At 45.8% G+C, this 16,139-nt stretch overlaps 2 protein-coding genes across 2 annotated transcripts; one reads left to right on the top strand and one right to left on the bottom strand.

Moving 5' to 3' along the window:
* The first annotated feature begins 4,178 nt into the window (after positions 1-4,178).
* Positions 4,179-12,437, top strand: LOC132262262 (protein singed). The gene is made up of 6 exons (XM_059761472.1): positions 4,179-4,629; positions 7,818-8,075; positions 9,261-9,517; positions 9,707-9,966; positions 10,465-11,187; positions 11,575-12,437. The coding sequence occupies exons 2-6, from the start codon at positions 7,868-7,870 to the stop codon at positions 11,666-11,668; spliced, it is 1,542 nt and encodes a 513-aa protein (XP_059617455.1). The 5' UTR covers positions 4,179-4,629; positions 7,818-7,867; the 3' UTR covers positions 11,669-12,437.
* A 6-nt stretch (positions 12,438-12,443) lies between these two features.
* Positions 12,444-16,122, bottom strand: LOC132262261 (tubulin-specific chaperone D). Its single transcript, XM_059761470.1, has 2 exons — positions 13,119-16,122; positions 12,444-13,057 (listed from the first exon to the last, which is right to left on the bottom strand). Exons 1-2 carry the CDS (start codon positions 16,008-16,010, stop codon positions 12,485-12,487), a joined length of 3,465 nt encoding a protein of 1,154 aa, XP_059617453.1. The 5' UTR covers positions 16,011-16,122; the 3' UTR covers positions 12,444-12,484.
* Positions 16,123-16,139: the final 17 nt, after the last annotated feature.

Genomic DNA, 16,139 nt, shown 5'->3' with positions numbered 1-16,139 from the left:
CCACGGAAATTCGCCTATTTTCACGCACAATGAGACAACGTGATGAGGAGATTTTGCTGTCAGAGTAAAAACACAATTTTTACAATGTTCTCTGCAATTTTTGCACCGCAAGATTACAATGTGAAGCGTCTTGTTAAATTTAGCCTGTCTCACAGTAAGTCATTCCGCGAGGGAATGGGGCAGCGCCAATAGAGGAGAAACATTAATTTATCAGAGAAGAAACTCTCATTTAATTTTTTTTCGTTTGAGCTCTTGAAGGGCTCATTGAACTGTGTCTGGAGGCTCGCATTGCCTCTTGGCACGATAACAAAATAACTATAATTGTTAATTATTGCATTTGTGTCTTAAGAGAAGGCCAAAGCCAGTGGAGATAAAGAGAATCTGCGCCGCCACGAGAAATTGGTTAAAAATCCCATCGAGCGTAAAACTGTAACGGTTGCCTTGTATTTTAAAAAGATTGTATATTTTCTTTCTCTTCTCTTCTCGCCTTTTTCACACATCGATCAGTCCCTCATAGATTGGCGATATAGCATTTCTCTAATTACTGCAATTCCACAGACTCATGTACTCCGTGATTGTTTCTTCAACACCAACAATGTTATATATATGTAATTTGTGTGATGGAAATATTGTTGTGCGACTGTTATTATGGCGATGCGCTCGACATTGCTCGCGTTTTCTCATTCCCCAAAATTGTCACACTCAGCTGAGCGCAATTTGGAATGAAAATTGATTTTCAGGGCAATTTCGTTCCAATTTTTACTCAATTCTTCATCACACTGCGAACACACACGCCGCGTATCTGATTAATTATGACTCTAAACGTGTTTCTTCTGCACCATTCAAAATGTGGATTAGTGAAAAGTGGATTGAGGGTCGTATTTTCGTGAAATTCCACGTATAATCAGCAAATGTTTTGTTGGCATTTTCGGAATTTATACCTAATATATTAATAAATTTGCCTCTCTTGGCAAAAAATATCACAGCAAATCTATTAATAGCCGCTGATGATCTCCAAGCGAATGGAGACATGCAAGAGTTCAGAGAGTGAGAGATAAGAAGGAAAAATGCAAGAAATTTCTTGGCTTTTTTATACCAATTATGCAAAGCATTGATTTCCAATATAGTGAATAATGTATGCTGAGATGAATTTATACTCAAACTTGAGTGTTTGCACACAAGAAATGAGCCATAACACTATCAGTCTTGGGCTGTGTTATCGCTGAATTTGTCCGCAGAGAGAGGAAGAGAAAGAGAGTTGAACATGTCGATAAGAGTGCCTGAAGTTCATTCATTCACAACTTCTCAGCATTCTTCTTAGTCGGAGAAAAAAGCCAGTGGCAATGCATTTGGAATGCAAAAGAGATGTTTTGCATTTTCACCCGGGAAATGTAAACAAAGCATAATTTCACGCCAGATCATCGGTTTCAGCTGCAATTTTATTCAATAAAAATTGATGTCTTCTCACCAGCGCAACAACTTTCTAGAACAGCTCGAGGGCTCTGAGGCAGAAAGGGCCCTTAACTTATTTTATGCTAAGCATATGCAATTGCACGGCCAAGATGTGTTCTTAAAATTTCACACACTGCTAATGCCTTTTTCCTCAATCTCTGTTCTCAGTTTGTTCTTTTATTCTTCTATCTATTATTTGCATTATTGCTGTAACTGTTGCAGTGGCAAAATGTATCACTAAACTTTCTCAATTTTCTATGTTGCCAAAGCCCAGCGGATTAACATAATATTCACTCAATCTTATGTTCAATCCCAGAATTTAGTCCGACTGCGCGCTTTCGAAATAATATTATATATACCCAATGGAAACTCTCACAAAAGGCACGATAGCAAGTCAAAGAGATTTATAAGAGCATTCTCTCGAATCCTATTAGACCATTTTTTCCTCCATTCTGCGCGGAGTAACGGATCAAGTGCACGGTAGTGTTGAAATAAATAAGAAATTTCAATATAGACACGCTCGATATGACACATTTGCATTTTGGCTTCTTGATTAATTTATCCGCCGTTGCGCCGATCGCAATAACATCTGAATCTGTCTGTCTTTCTTTTTGCTATAAGGTGAAAATTTGTGGCTCTCTTTGAGATGTCAAAACAGCTGAGAGATGGCTGGACAAGAGCCAAAGAGTGAAATACAATGTTGAGAACTGGAGTGATCGAAGAAAGTGGCGACTTTGCAATGTAAATTCCATCTCTCAGCGTTGTGATATTCATCGGCATAGGAAGAAAATGTGAAATTCTCCTAAATTGACTGAGCCAAAAAAAATAAGACACTTCAATAACTATCGCACTGTTACACGTGCTTAACGAGAGGAGGATTGTTTGCGGATGGTTTTCACAGAGTGTTTTATCACATTGAGTGCCACACACAAGTGCGCGATGATATCAAAAATTGCTGGAGAGAGTCAGGCAGCCAAAGAGTGGAAAAAATGCAAAATAAGAAATTTTTCTTGCCGACCAAGAGTCGAAGAAGAAAAAAAATCATAACTGCAAAAATTGTATATATTTTTGTGCCAGAGTGTGTGGCAATTTCTCAATTCGCGATGTGCGCGCGCACCTTTCTCCATTAAGCTCCTCTCTGGCCTCATCAGATGTAAGTGAGGTATGAAGAAGAAAAAAAACTGCAAGATTCTTATCAGCGCAAATGAGTCTCGCGGTGAAAGATTGGGGAGGAGTCTTTGGCCGATCCGACAGCTGAATTGATGGCCAAATGGCAGGGGATCAAGCGGAGGAGTTGGCAAAAAGCATCCATCTCATTACGAATGATAATTTTATGATCAATTAGAAATATTCACCTTTTTTTACGTTATTGCTTGAGATTAAAGTAAAATAAATATGAACGAAATAATAATTGGTGTATTAATAATGGAACTAATTAGAGCGGAGTGGAATGGTAGCTCTTTAGTTTAATTTCAGTATCATAATCGCCGCACTCATGTTGTACACAATGCCCGAGAAGAGAGAAAAACATCTCCTCTTCCATCTCTCGCGCGCGAGATCTTCTTTTTTTTTTATAGCAATATAAGAAGATCTCCGCAACGTCTTCGCCCGGAAAGCGCATGTAATTCACGAAAAAAAACACTCAATTGAATTATTTATAATATTTGTTAGCACTTCTTCGCATATCACAAAGCGCACCGTTTTCACAGGCATCGCGGAAAAAGCACGCATCGCAGGCGGAAATTTGTGTCAAATTCAGCTCTGCTTCTGCAGACGCACAAACACACCAAGTCTCGCCAGTGTCAAGGGCAACGCGAGAGCCATAATTCTTTCCTCCTCCGATTGAGACATTCCTTTCCCCGGTAATACACTTTCTGGGCCGCTGAATAAACAGCAGGGGCGTCAAGGGTGGCGGGAGAGCCGGGGAAAATAGAGAAAATATTAATATCCCTCTTCATGCAGCCGGAATCTCGACGCAACACCCTCCGAAAGAGTATAGATGCGAGGGAGAGACTCGAGGGGCGCGTCATCGCAAAAGGAAGAAAACACACTTCACCCATAATAATATTTATTAAATAAATAAGGATAAGGATTCACGTATTTCTAGTAAAACTAATGCTCTCAACGTGACAATAGATCTTCCTTGGAGTCGAATTGCATTGATAATGCCGACTCAGATGTGCCTCAAGAGCCATATTTGCGCACCCCTCGCAAGACTGGGAGTTATTGAATTCCCGGCTTGTCCCTGCGGAGCGGCGTTTCCGATGGCAACTCCGCCGCACTTGCTGGCGAGGGAAGAGTTGCAAGATCTCGGCGGTGATGGACGTGAAAATTGGTCGGCAAAAAGAAGTCCTTCGGCCACTGAATGGGAGTTTGCAGCGCTGCAAGAACTGCAGCCGCGGAGGTCAACAACTCATGTCTCTCTCGTGATTCTTCACCATTTTCAGCTGTGGTGTTCCTCAGGAATTTCATTAGTCAGGCGTCCGCGGTGTTGCAACATCACTCTTGGCGTCGTAGAATTGTGGACACGCGCGGTTTGAAATCCCTGAACGCGAGTGCACAAGAGTTGCGCGGTGGATTCCAAACAAAACAGCCCCGCAGATTGCCGGCGAGTCGTTCTCCGGCCGGAGCGGGACGGCACGAGAGGTCGTCTCGCTCCGGCATCTCCCTCTCCATGGCTCCGTGGAGTTGATACTCAGTAGAGCTTCACTAGAGTCAGCAGTCATTCACGGATTGTCCATCGCATCGTGCAGACGGAGTTCTCGGTGTTCCGCAGCAATTGTGAAAAAGAGATCTCACAGGAGAGGCAAGACGGGCACGCAGACAAGCTCTTTCACGGTATTTTTAAACCATCCTCTTTCTCCACCCGTCCGCCCAGAGGGCATCTCACACTCCGGCGACTCTTGGCGACGCTCTCAAGTGGCCCCAGACAAAGCGCGCGTGTGGAAATTTGACCATTTTCGCAATACAAATTACCATTAACCGGACATTTTGCAATTACAATTCGCGAGTGAGAATTCTGAGTGCGTGTGTGAGCGAAGAAATTGAGAGAATCGTGCCACACACAGGATTATTCCACGAACCGCCGCCGCCGCCGCCGCCGCCGCCCCCCGCAACAAGAGTCCGCCGAGAGGGATTACCAAAGGAAGTGAGGAATATAGAGAGGAGGTTTTCCAGGTATGTGTGCGTCTGAGGCCAAAATGGCTGAAATCCTGCTCTTTCTGCCTCAAATGCTTAGCATAAATTCCCATTGTTCGCCACACACCATGTCTTTGCATGCAAGAGCATTTTTTCACATCCACACCCTCGCCCTCAACCTTGTCCTCAACATTAATTTCATTGGCGTGCTGATGAAGTTGCCCGCTTGAGATAGCAAACAGTTAATGACATTGGAACATCGGCGGCGTCGCGGGGAAAACGCCGGGACGCTCGAGTGGATGGAATTTGAGGGTGGTTTTTTCGGTGGCAAAAACAAGGTGTGGCATTTTGGGATTACCGGCCCTGAGGGAGTAATGAGTTGAGCTTCATCATTTGACTGTGAGGCTTTAGAGTGGCCGAATTGTGCCATTTCAGATGCAAATTTCCGGAGAAATTAGGGGCTCGAGAAGTGGTTCGACAAGGGTGAAAATTCCTCGCTCGAGGAGGTGAATAAATTGTATCGCCAAGGGGGAGAGATTATCGTTTCAAGTTATCTTGATTTCTGCAAAATGCAAATAGATTTTTTAGTCTTTTTCCTCAACTTTCTAAATTTGAATAGAATAGCTATACTCAGGATTATCAATCATTAGGCAAAATGTCGGTAACACAAGACCTCCATAATTTTATTGCTTTTTGTTCTTCTGCACTCATCCAGACTTCTAACGGACCACAAAGTCTCCAACAGGCCGAAGATTCTTGACTTAATGTTGTGAAAATAATTCGTTAAGAGTCCTCACTAAATATTCATGCCGCTTTATTGAGGAAGTTTTGAGTCATTACTAGAGAAATGCAATCTTAAGCCATCCGCCGGATTATTACCGTTCCTCCTTGAGAAGTTCATAAATCACTCCCGACAATTCGTCATACTTGCAAGTGAGAATGACACCCGAGCAGCGCATATATTTGTGCAAATTAAGCCGAAAGATGAACAAAGCGAAAAGCTGCACCGCTAAGCGAAGAGGGAAAGAGATGAGGCAATCATGTGTTACAAATTAATAATCGTCAAGATTCACCGAATCAATTTCCAAGAACAAAGACGAATGAACTCTTTCTCAGCCTCGGCGCTGTGGCGTTTCTCTTCGGCGCGCGAGAGGTTTGCTCTCTTGGGGAGCACTTTGCAGTGTGTTATAAATCATGGCAAAATAGAGAGCAAAATGCGGGAATTGAACTGTGGAAAAATTACCTCTTATATGGAGCTAAAGTTATCTTATGCTGGTGTTAAAATATGGATGCGCGGAAACTCCGCCTTGGGATTCTTTCCGCACAGCATTTAATATAACTCTTTCACCGTGTACACCATCATTTGGGTGTCTCTGCGCTGGCAAATGGAGGCGAAAAAAGTGGAGAGAATGCTTCAGAAAGTAATCTAAAAAGTACCGGAAACTGTAAATATCACATTGTGCCATTCGGGTGATGATTCACGTCTCGTGGCATGAACAAAAAAAACCTCGTCGTCAGCGGGGCAATTTGTATGTCAAAAAGCACATCAGAAAGAGACCCTTTTGGCACACCACGACTAGAATGACTAATGGCACCGTTCATTTACTATGCACACTGCATCTCTCTGCCCCCAAGACACTGCCAAAGACTCTCAAACTGGAGGCACTGGCGCGTTTCGCGATGTACTTTTGCCAAGTTCAAGGTCAGTCAGTGGAGCGAAAAGTGAATAGTCAGCAAACAAGGGACAATTTGGGCAGGATTTTCGCATTATCCACGGAATCGTGGGACACACAAGAGCTGTCTGTGAAAAAGTCCATGGCAAATGGATGGCTGAAAGACACCTTAATTGCCATCCATTCCCATGGGCCTTCGCACATCTCTCTCTGTGCCTCTTTGTGGCTCCATGTTGGGTATTTTCTCATTTCGGGAAACTGTGGTGAATTTTTCCATTAGGCCCACAATGGGCGGTTTTGAGGCTTCGCACAGAACGCGTTCCAACAATGACGCTCACAGTTTGATTTTCCAATCAATAGTGAGTCTCTTGGCAAGTGTTTTCTTCGGAGATTACAATAATAACGGCAAAGTGAAACGCTTACGCGATGGCTGTTTGCAATCATTGGCGAGAGTCTCGCGAGTGAAATGCTGCAAGAGTGGCGCGCGTGCTCCTCAAGATCTAGATCTTCACATTGTGAACTCCTAATTATTCCCGCACACCAGAACTCCTCATCCACACAAATTTGTTACACCTCACGTGATCTTCGTGACCTGCGATGCACTTTTCTCTGCTTCATGCATTGCAACTTTTATATGCGCTTCCCAGGCGATATTTGCATGCTGAAGTGAATTTGATAAGAAAAAAGAGAAACAGAAGAAGAAGCATGAATTCTCTGAACTATTAGCCTGAACTTGAATCACAAAAATCAATTATATTGCTGTTGATTTCTGTGATGAAAGAATCAGGTTTCTCAGAAGTTGTTTATCTTCTCGATTAACACACCCAAATTCTACTGAAATAATTCCGATTGGGATCATTTTGAGACATCCGACAAACTAACTTTGGATGTGATCAAATAAAGTCTTGCAAGCCTCGTGATAATATTCAAATAGAGGCATTTTTAGAGTAATAAAATTGACTAGAAAAAACGAAAGTATGCAAATCAATAAGTAAGTCTTGAATTATTGTATTTGCTTTCGAATTCCATATAAGCAATCTTATTGATATTTGATTTACGTTATTTGGTGAAAATTGTAAAAAGTGAAATGATTTTTTTTTAGGAAAACCTCCGCGAAGTTCCAAATCATAAAATCGACTGTAAATCAGCTGATTCAGCGCCGATAGAGGCAATTCGGAGTCTATTCAGAGCCGCGAAGAGATGAGAAGCGTTGTTAATTTGAATTTATGGCGCATCTCTGTTTTCATATTCTAATTAATGAGGCTGCCCTTGAATGGCCCTTCATTAGAACGGCCCAATATTTCACGGAATGTCTCTCCTTGTGCGCGGCTGTTAGAATTTTTCGCGAAAGATTGCGGCAAGGCGGCCAAGAGAACAGTAACAGAGTTACAGTTACGGTGTGAAAGTAAAAGAAATTTTTCGTGCTCCTTCACGATACATTGTTAGAGCGCGAGACGAATAATTTGAAAATATGCTGAAGTTGAGCTAACTGTTGTTCCGTGTTAATTGAGTGGTGCTGGGAAGAGGCAATTAAAGTGTGTTTAATTGTTGCAGATTGAGCCAGCTGAGGAGGATTCCCGTGGGCGCACACACACTTGCTGAAGATGAATGGGCAGAGCATCGAGCTGAATGGATCGTCAAATGGGGATCTCTTGGCGCAGAATCAACAGAAGGGCTGGTGGACGATCGGGCTGATAAATGGGCTGCACAAGTACATGACAGCAGAGACATTCGGATACAAACTCAATGCCAACGGCGTGAGCCTGAAGAAGAAGCAACTGTGGACACTGGAGCCGTCCAGCACTGGTGAAAGTGAGTCTTTTCTCTTCCTCCCAATCACAGCCATTAGACCACATCGCACAAATCGATGCATCTCCGCATTGTGCTCTTCTTTCCATTTCTTTCCACTCGATAATTGGAAATTTATAGAGTCTCTCATGCTTTTCTAGTGCAGTGAGAGGAATATTTCTCTTTTCCCGCGCGCGCGCGCGCGAGACTTGAAGAATTCGGTGTTCAGTTATAAGAGAGCCAAAGAAAGATGTGGAGAAAGATGAGAAGAGCGAAGGCTTCATTGCAATTTTTCATCATACACACTTGCACACAGCAAACGGTGTTCATCAATAGATGCCATTCACGATGGAATTGTGGTGCTGCGATGGGGAGTTCTCCGACGGTTGAAGAATGAAGGAAAATCATTGTCCGAGACAAAGAAATTTCTGGAGCGTGAATCTCAAGAGATCTTCCTATTTTTTTCATGCTTTCCTACACCGTATTTATTGTTTATTGTTGCCTCTTGCGACTTCTTTTATGTGCAAAAAAAACATGGATTTCCTCCCAGAATCAACTGATGGGCCGCTATTATGGGCAATTTGCCCCCCACAATAGATACTCTTTCGATAATGGTGCTCTTGAGCAATTGCGACTGCCGAAAAAAGACGCCATTTATCCATTTATTGCTCCAATTGAATTGATAGTTGAGACAATCCCATGATGAGTTTCTTTTCCTCCCATCATTCACTCTAATGCGAGATCTTTGTTACACTTAAAAAGCCCATTTGCAGTGCTTCTGTTTACTGTTTGCTCGTGAAACTCCCAGAGAAGATGCAGGCAGAGTCTCACGAGGGGCGCGCAAATGGCGATTGTTGGTGAGAATTCACAAGTCAAATCGTGGTCAAAAGAAGCCTTTGCTGAGGCACAGAGAAGAGCTTAGATGAAGACATCGCAATTAACACCTCAATAGCCACAAAGACATTGCGTTCTCTGGAGGGCTTCGCGGGGCTGGAATTTCCATAAAATTCCACGAAAGTGCGCGTCTGCTTAGTTGTGCACCCCCGCGGGCTGCGCAACTTTCACTGGCATTTCTAGCTGAGAAGCATAATAATAATAACCATATAAATGTGCGGAGAAAGAATCCGCAGCGTCGGCCGGAGGCGCGCTGAGAAGTGGTTCATCAATCTTTATTGTTTCACCTCACTTTTAATCTCTCTGCGCCCACAGGCATCATCTACTTGAGATCTCACCTGGGCAAGTACTTGTCCGTTGACTCCTTCGGGAATGTGCTGTGCGAGTCAGAGGAGCGCGACGCCGGCAGCCGCTTCCAGATCAGCATCGCCGAAGATGGTTCCGGTCGATGGGCACTGAAGAATGAGTCGCGCGGATACTTCCTGGGCGGCACACCCGATAAATTGGTCTGCACGGCGAAGACAGTGAGCAAAGGGGAATTTTGGGCTGTGCATCTGGCTGCCAGGCCTCAGGTGAGCTGCGCAATTTCGGTGGTCTTCCGAAGACAGCCACGAAGTCTCAAGATTGGGCGCGATCTCAATCTTGCTGGACGCGACGAGTGGCGATCGGCGACTGGAGGAAGATCACCAAAGATCGCCAATATTTGATGTATGCTGAGAGTGTTGAGTGAGCGGCTATTGTAAAACACATTTTATTATCAGGTTAATTTGCGGTCTGTTGGTCGGAAACGGTTTGCTCACTTGTCGGAAACTCAAGATGAGATTCATGTCGACGCCAACATTCCGTGGGGCGAAGACACGCTCTTCACGCTGGAGTTTCGAGCAGACGAAGGAGGACGTTACGCACTGCATACTTGCAATAACAAGTATCTGAATTCTAATGGAAAGCTCGAGACGCAATGCACCGAGGATTGTCTATTCAGTGCTGAATACCACAGCGGTCATCTGGCGCTCAGAGATCGGTAAGGAGAAAGTCTTTTGCACAGCAGAACAAGGGGAAAATAACAAGATAACATATCGAGAAGGCAGTGATAGAGAATTAACTTGTGAAGTTTCACGACTTAATTGAATCTCTGCTTTTAAGATGTGTAGTTTTAATTTTGGCAAGCGAATTTGCATCTCGTTAAGTTCTTATCGCGCCACTCTTTGGCCGCTGTTGAGTTTGTGTTGAGAGCCTGGGATCATCTTCCCAGTTGGCTTTTATTGTGGCGAAATGCCAGCAAAGTGCCCTCGAGAGAGTGGAGAGGAGAAGTTAATGGAATGAATCCGACGTAATGAAGCGCGTGATCGCGTAATAAAAGCCGCGCGATGATCGTGAAATGCTAAGAAATTTATGAGGTCATGCGACTCTCAATTGGAGGCAGAAACTGGAAAGTACCCAGCGGATGACCACCTACTCGCCGACTTTTGCTGGATCGATTTCGGTTCATTAATTAGAAATTGTCCGCTTGTCTTCGCAGCCACGGACTGTACTTGTCGCCGATCGGATCGAAGGCTGTGCTGAAATCCCGCTCCCAGACAGTTACCAGGGATGAGTTGTTCTCGCTGGAGGACTCCCTGCCGCAGGCCTCCTTCATCGCCGCCCTCAACTCCAAGTACGTCTCCGTGAAGCAGGGCGTGGACGTGACGGCCAACCAGGACGAGATCGGCGAGAACGAGACGTTCCAGCTGGAGTTCGACTGGTCTGCCCATCGCTGGGCTCTGCGCACCACCCAGGATCGCTACTGGTGTCTGTCCAACGGCGGCGGCATCCAGGCCACGGGCAGCCGCCGCTGCGCCGACGCCCTATTCGAGCTGGTGTGGCACGGCGACGGATCCGTGAGCTTCCGCTCCAACAACGGCCGCTTCCTGGCCACCAAGCGCTCCGGCCACCTGTTCGCCACGTCGGAGAGCATCGAGGACATCGCCAAGTTCTACTTCTACCTAATCAACCGGCCCATCCTGGTGCTGAAGTGCGAGCAGGGCTTCGTGGGCTACCGGGCGCAGCACAGCAACAAGCTGGAGTGCAACAAGGCCACGTACGAGACGATCCTGGTGGAGCGGGCGGAGAAGGGCATCGTGCACTTCAAGGGGCACAACGGCAAGTACTGGAGAATAGACGGGGACGGAATCACAGTGGACGCGGACTCGCCATCCGATGGCTTCTACTTGGAACTCAGAGAACCAACTAGGATTTGCATTCGGTGAGTGGAAAGTGCCTCAAGCATTCATAAACCACACCAAATCATCATTAATTAATTGCCAAATAAAATTAACACTGAATTTCTTGACAAAATAACCATTAATAACGATGCTAAATGACATGTAATTTAGTTAATTGCTCGCCTAATTCTTCACAATCAATTCCCATGACTTTTCAATGAGTTTTGTGAGAGTGTTGGAAAGTTGCCGAAAATGTGCCTCAGACAAATGACAGGCAAATTTTTCGCCAGTCTGGCTAAACTGGATTTTCAAATCAATTTTGCTTTCTTCAACCTCAAAAGTGAGCGCTCGCGAGAGCTTTCGCACATCGCGACAACATGTTTTGCGTGACGGATTAACATAAGTCTTATCTGGCCTATTCTTTGCAGATCCACAGATGGAAGGTACTTGGGCGCCACGAAAAATGGCACCTTCAGAATAGTCGAGGGCGGATCAGATTCAGCCACGCAGTGGGAATACTAAACATAATCTATCCACTACCTAAAGAAACATATTTTAAATGTATTGTGCTTAATTAATTAATGCTATTTATATTATTACACCGTATATCATATGATTATCATCTTTTAATTTTTCGTGTGCGTGGCTTTCAATTCCTCCTCCTTTGAGAAAAAAAATAATATCACAATTGGAAGCGCGTTTAAGAAAGAGAGAGCCACTAAACTTGCAATAATAATGTTTTCTTAAAGATTTAACGCAATGTTTATTTAAATGATGACATTTTTTGATCATGAGACACTTCTGCGGAAGAATTAATTGTAATATTTTTATATTATACAATATTTATCTTTCACATAGGCAAAGTTGAAAGCTGAAAGAAGTCATTCTTGATATTTATATTTATATATAAATAAAGTAACGCATAATATTAGTCACTCCAGCAAGATGAAGACGATCAAACTGAATAAGAAGAATGGAATAATAAAAAGACACCCAGAGAACTGCCAAAACTGTCCAATATTTGTTTGTTTTTTAAATGTATAAACACAAAAAGTGTGTGTTTTTTTTTAAACGGGGACACAAGAAAAGTAGTGCGCGAGAAAAAAAACACCCTCGAAAATAGACACCGAGATTTTCTACCGAAAGCAAAAGATTTGACACAATTTACCGCATTTTTGCATCGCATTTTTGTAACAAGAGAGACAGATTTTTTCTAGAATAACTTATTATTGCTAATAATTGATAGCGATATCGTAATTTACACAATTATAATAAAGATGACGAAAAATAATTCGATTGTGACTTCTTTATTGCCATCAAAAGTGGAAACATTTAAGCTCACTTAGCGCCCTTCTGGACAGTCACGGGCGCTTTCACGCCACACAGACGACACAATTCATTCCGAATGGGACGAACTTCCGCAATTTCCTGCGCCCAATTAGTCTCAGACAGCAAATTAAGCACTTCCTCCATGTTCTCCTCCTCCACGCCTGAGGAATCGCCGTGCACAATCAAAGCCTCGTAGAGCTTCATGGCCGCCGTCTTGCGCACGTGCACGTGCGAGCGTCCCAGGAAGAACATCATCTTCGTGAGGATCTTCGGACAGAGACGCGGCACTTGGATCAGCTGGCAGTAGACGTGAATGCTGGAGATGAGCTTGTACAGCTTATTCTGACCGGCAATCTCGGCGCTGACCAGCTGGAAAATCTCATCGGGAAAGTCCGTGTCGGAGAGCAGAACATCAATCGTCCCAGAGCTGATCAGAATGTCCAGGAAGTTCAGCATGGGACAAGTGACGCGCTCGATGAGAGCATTCTTCCGGAATACAGCCACAATCTCCTGACCAATGCGCTTCACGTGATCCGGATGAGATTTCAGGAATTGGAAAAATGTTGAAGATGAATACTTGATCTGCAAGAGGAAAATCACTAGAGTTAATCTCACAGGGAGTGAAGGGAGAAATTCTCCTTACCAGAGATTCCGTGAGTTGACCAATGCTGGCGGACAATCCCAGCAGAATACTCGGCGAATAGACGGGAAGAGTGAGCATCTCGCAGAAGAGCAGGAAAGGATGATCGGCAAAGAGCCAGCGAACGGTGTTGCTGTCCTCCGGGAAGATCTCCTTCAGGCGGTCGTGCTCCTGAACGTGCGGAATCGCCGGTTCATGGTGAACGAGATTGCAGAAGAGTCTGCCCGCCAGACCTCTAGTCCTGTCGATCTTCTCCACTGCTTGCTGGCAGAAGTGCGTCATGATCTCGTGCACGACTTCTGGCCGCAGCAAAGCCGGAGGACAAGTGGTGATCATGGCGAACAATCCGTTCATGCTCGCCTCTCTCACCCAGGCGCCAATGTCTCCGCGGTTGTCCAGAGTGTACTCCTCAAGAGCCTTAAGCAGACAGTCAAAAACCCTTTGCAGCGTCTCCGGCCTGCCGAAATGCTGCTCTCCATCGAATCCCATCGTCAGCACCATATTCGTCAGCGCCTTGACACTCTCACAGCGCGCCTCTGACCACTTCACCGTCACAGGATTCTCCCCGGAAGCGGCAGGAATTGGAATCAAGCACTGCTTCGTGAGGACATTGAGAATCGTATCGAACTTCTGCAAGTACATGAATTTCGGGAGTGTTCCAAGGGCTGCCAAGAAGCCCATTCTGATGTTCTCTTCCAGATCATTTTCTGCACCCTTCAGATAACTCTCAATCACGCCAGCGTTGCGCTCCTCTCTTCCGGAAACTGAATAGAAGGTCTCGCAGAGAGGCTTCAGAGCGCCAATGGCGGATTCCCTGATTTGAGCATTTTTGTTTGTCAAGCACTTGTCTATTAGCGCTTGCCAGGACGAGAGACACTGATCCGTGGCCTCAATACCAGCCTGACTGCAGTTCCTCACGAAGTCCGTGCACGCCGGTCTCATAATCTCTCCGCTCATTCCCCGAAATTGCTCTCTGCCGCTGAACTTTTCAATCAATCCGTTCAGTTTCTCACTGATTTCCGCCGTAATCAATTCCTGGTCAATTGTCTTCAGCGCCAGGACAATCTCACCAATGGCCAGGACACTTCCATGGCGCGTGTGCACATCCATGGAGTCCGTGAGATCAAAGAGTTTGGGAATGATTTCCTCCTTCATGTACTTGGGATCGTGCCTGGTGAGCTTGTTGAGCGTCCTGGCCGTGAGTTCCCTAATCGATGAATCCCAGTGATTCACCTTCTTTTCAATCAGATGATCAATCAGCGGTCTGGTGTATTCTGGGAACTGTGCAATGTAATCGCTGACCACCAGATAGGAATTGTTCCTGATGCCCACCGAGAAGAAGTCCGCTCTGGTGAGAATGTCGATGCCATGCGGGAAGTTTCCCAGTCTGCCGACGCTCTCCTGGAAAGCGGCCGACGCGGCGCGCCTGCAGTTGATCTCCCGGTCAAAAGACGTCGTCACCAAGAGAGCTGAGGCGATCTTCTGCACGAATGGCTGCAGATCGACGGGATTGTAGGCTCTCGCGAAGGCCCAGCTCATGTAGCATGCGGCATCCCTGATGTGCTGTCCCACAGACATGTAGCCCTTCATCTCGTCGTACATCAGCGCCTGCAGGAGGATGGGAACCATCGTGGAGAGGCGATGAGGAAGCAAAAGGCCGTGCTTTGCGAGCTCCGCCATCGCCAGACAACCGCCGTGCCACGTCTCGTGCTGCTCCAGAGGATTGAAGACCTCAATGAGCGTGGCCACAACTTCGTCTCCCAGTGATTTGGGCAGTCTATTGGTCACCCTGCCGATTCCCTTGGCCGCTGACCAGCGAACGGCATTGCTGGCACTGCGCAGCGCTTGCAGAAGCTCTTCGATGATGTCCTCAAGCTCATCGGGCACCACAATCTCCTCCTGGTGCTGCAGAACATCGCCGCCGGAAAAGGAATCCGCCACTGGCGCGTTGTCCTGGACGCCAGGCTCTGTCAGATTGGCCACAATTGATCTGGAGCCTCTCTGATATCGCCACCTGGCCAGTCGTGGCTTCAGGAACACCAGTCCCAATCTCTGCACAATCTTCACGTAGTGCAGATGCTTCAGATAGTTGTTGGACTCTTTGAAATTGCACCCAGTCGCCCACTGGAGGATCTTATTCGTGTGCGGCAGCAGATCTTCTCTCTTCCCATGCTTCAGAATAGCCGAGATGGCGCACAACTGGCCTATCTTGATGGACTCCACATCCTTCTCGCTCTGTTGGATGATCCAGTCGAAGAATCTGGGCAAGTAAGTGTCCTTCACGTCGCTGCGCACGAGATATCTGGCCGACAGGAATGCCGCTACGCCTGCCGACGTGTCATTGCTGTCACAGTTCATCTGGCACTGTCGGAATATCCTCTCCATCTTGGGCAGGAAGTCGCCGCCAGAAGAGTAGGCGTCCAGGCGACTCATGTGGAAGGGATTAAGGACGAGAATAGAGAGCCACAGCAGCAGCATGTATCTGCTCTCCCAGTTCTCCGCATCCTCCAGCCTCTGCTTCTCCAGCAGATTCAGCACCAGGTCCAGATCGCTGATCTCGTGCGGCAGGAACTTCACGAAAGCCTTGTACGTGCGCACTTTGGACAGCTGATAGAGATACTTGAAGGCGCAGTGCTGAAGCTCCTCATCTTCACTCTCCCGAATGTATCGCAGCACTTCCGTGACCAAGTCACTCAAGTGGGGATCCAGCAGATGGGGCTGCTCCTGATACCTGCTCAGGATCTCGGAATACTTCTCGTGGGCCCTCTCAAAGTCACTCTTGTAAATGCTGGAGAGGCTGCGAATGATTTCCATAACTTCGGGAAGTTCAGTGAACCATTCCAGCACATTTGAGGGACGATCTTCGTCCTTCAGCTCCTCCATTTGCTGCACCATTATCTTATTTCACTACACACGATACAAAAGTAGAAAACTACAGCGGAAAATCAGGGAATTTCCAGGAAAATCACAGAATTTCACGAGCAGATGTCTTTTTGTTGTGATTTTGCACGTCACTATTGCACG

The sequence above is a fragment of the Phlebotomus argentipes genome, unplaced genomic scaffold, assembly GCF_947086385.1.
Source record: "Phlebotomus argentipes unplaced genomic scaffold, Phlebotomus argentipes genome assembly contig_15, whole genome shotgun sequence".
NCBI lineage: Eukaryota > Metazoa > Arthropoda > Insecta > Diptera > Psychodidae > Phlebotomus > Phlebotomus argentipes.
The sequence above is the reverse complement of the archived record's forward strand: the minus strand, read 5'-3'. Positions and strand labels throughout refer to the sequence as shown.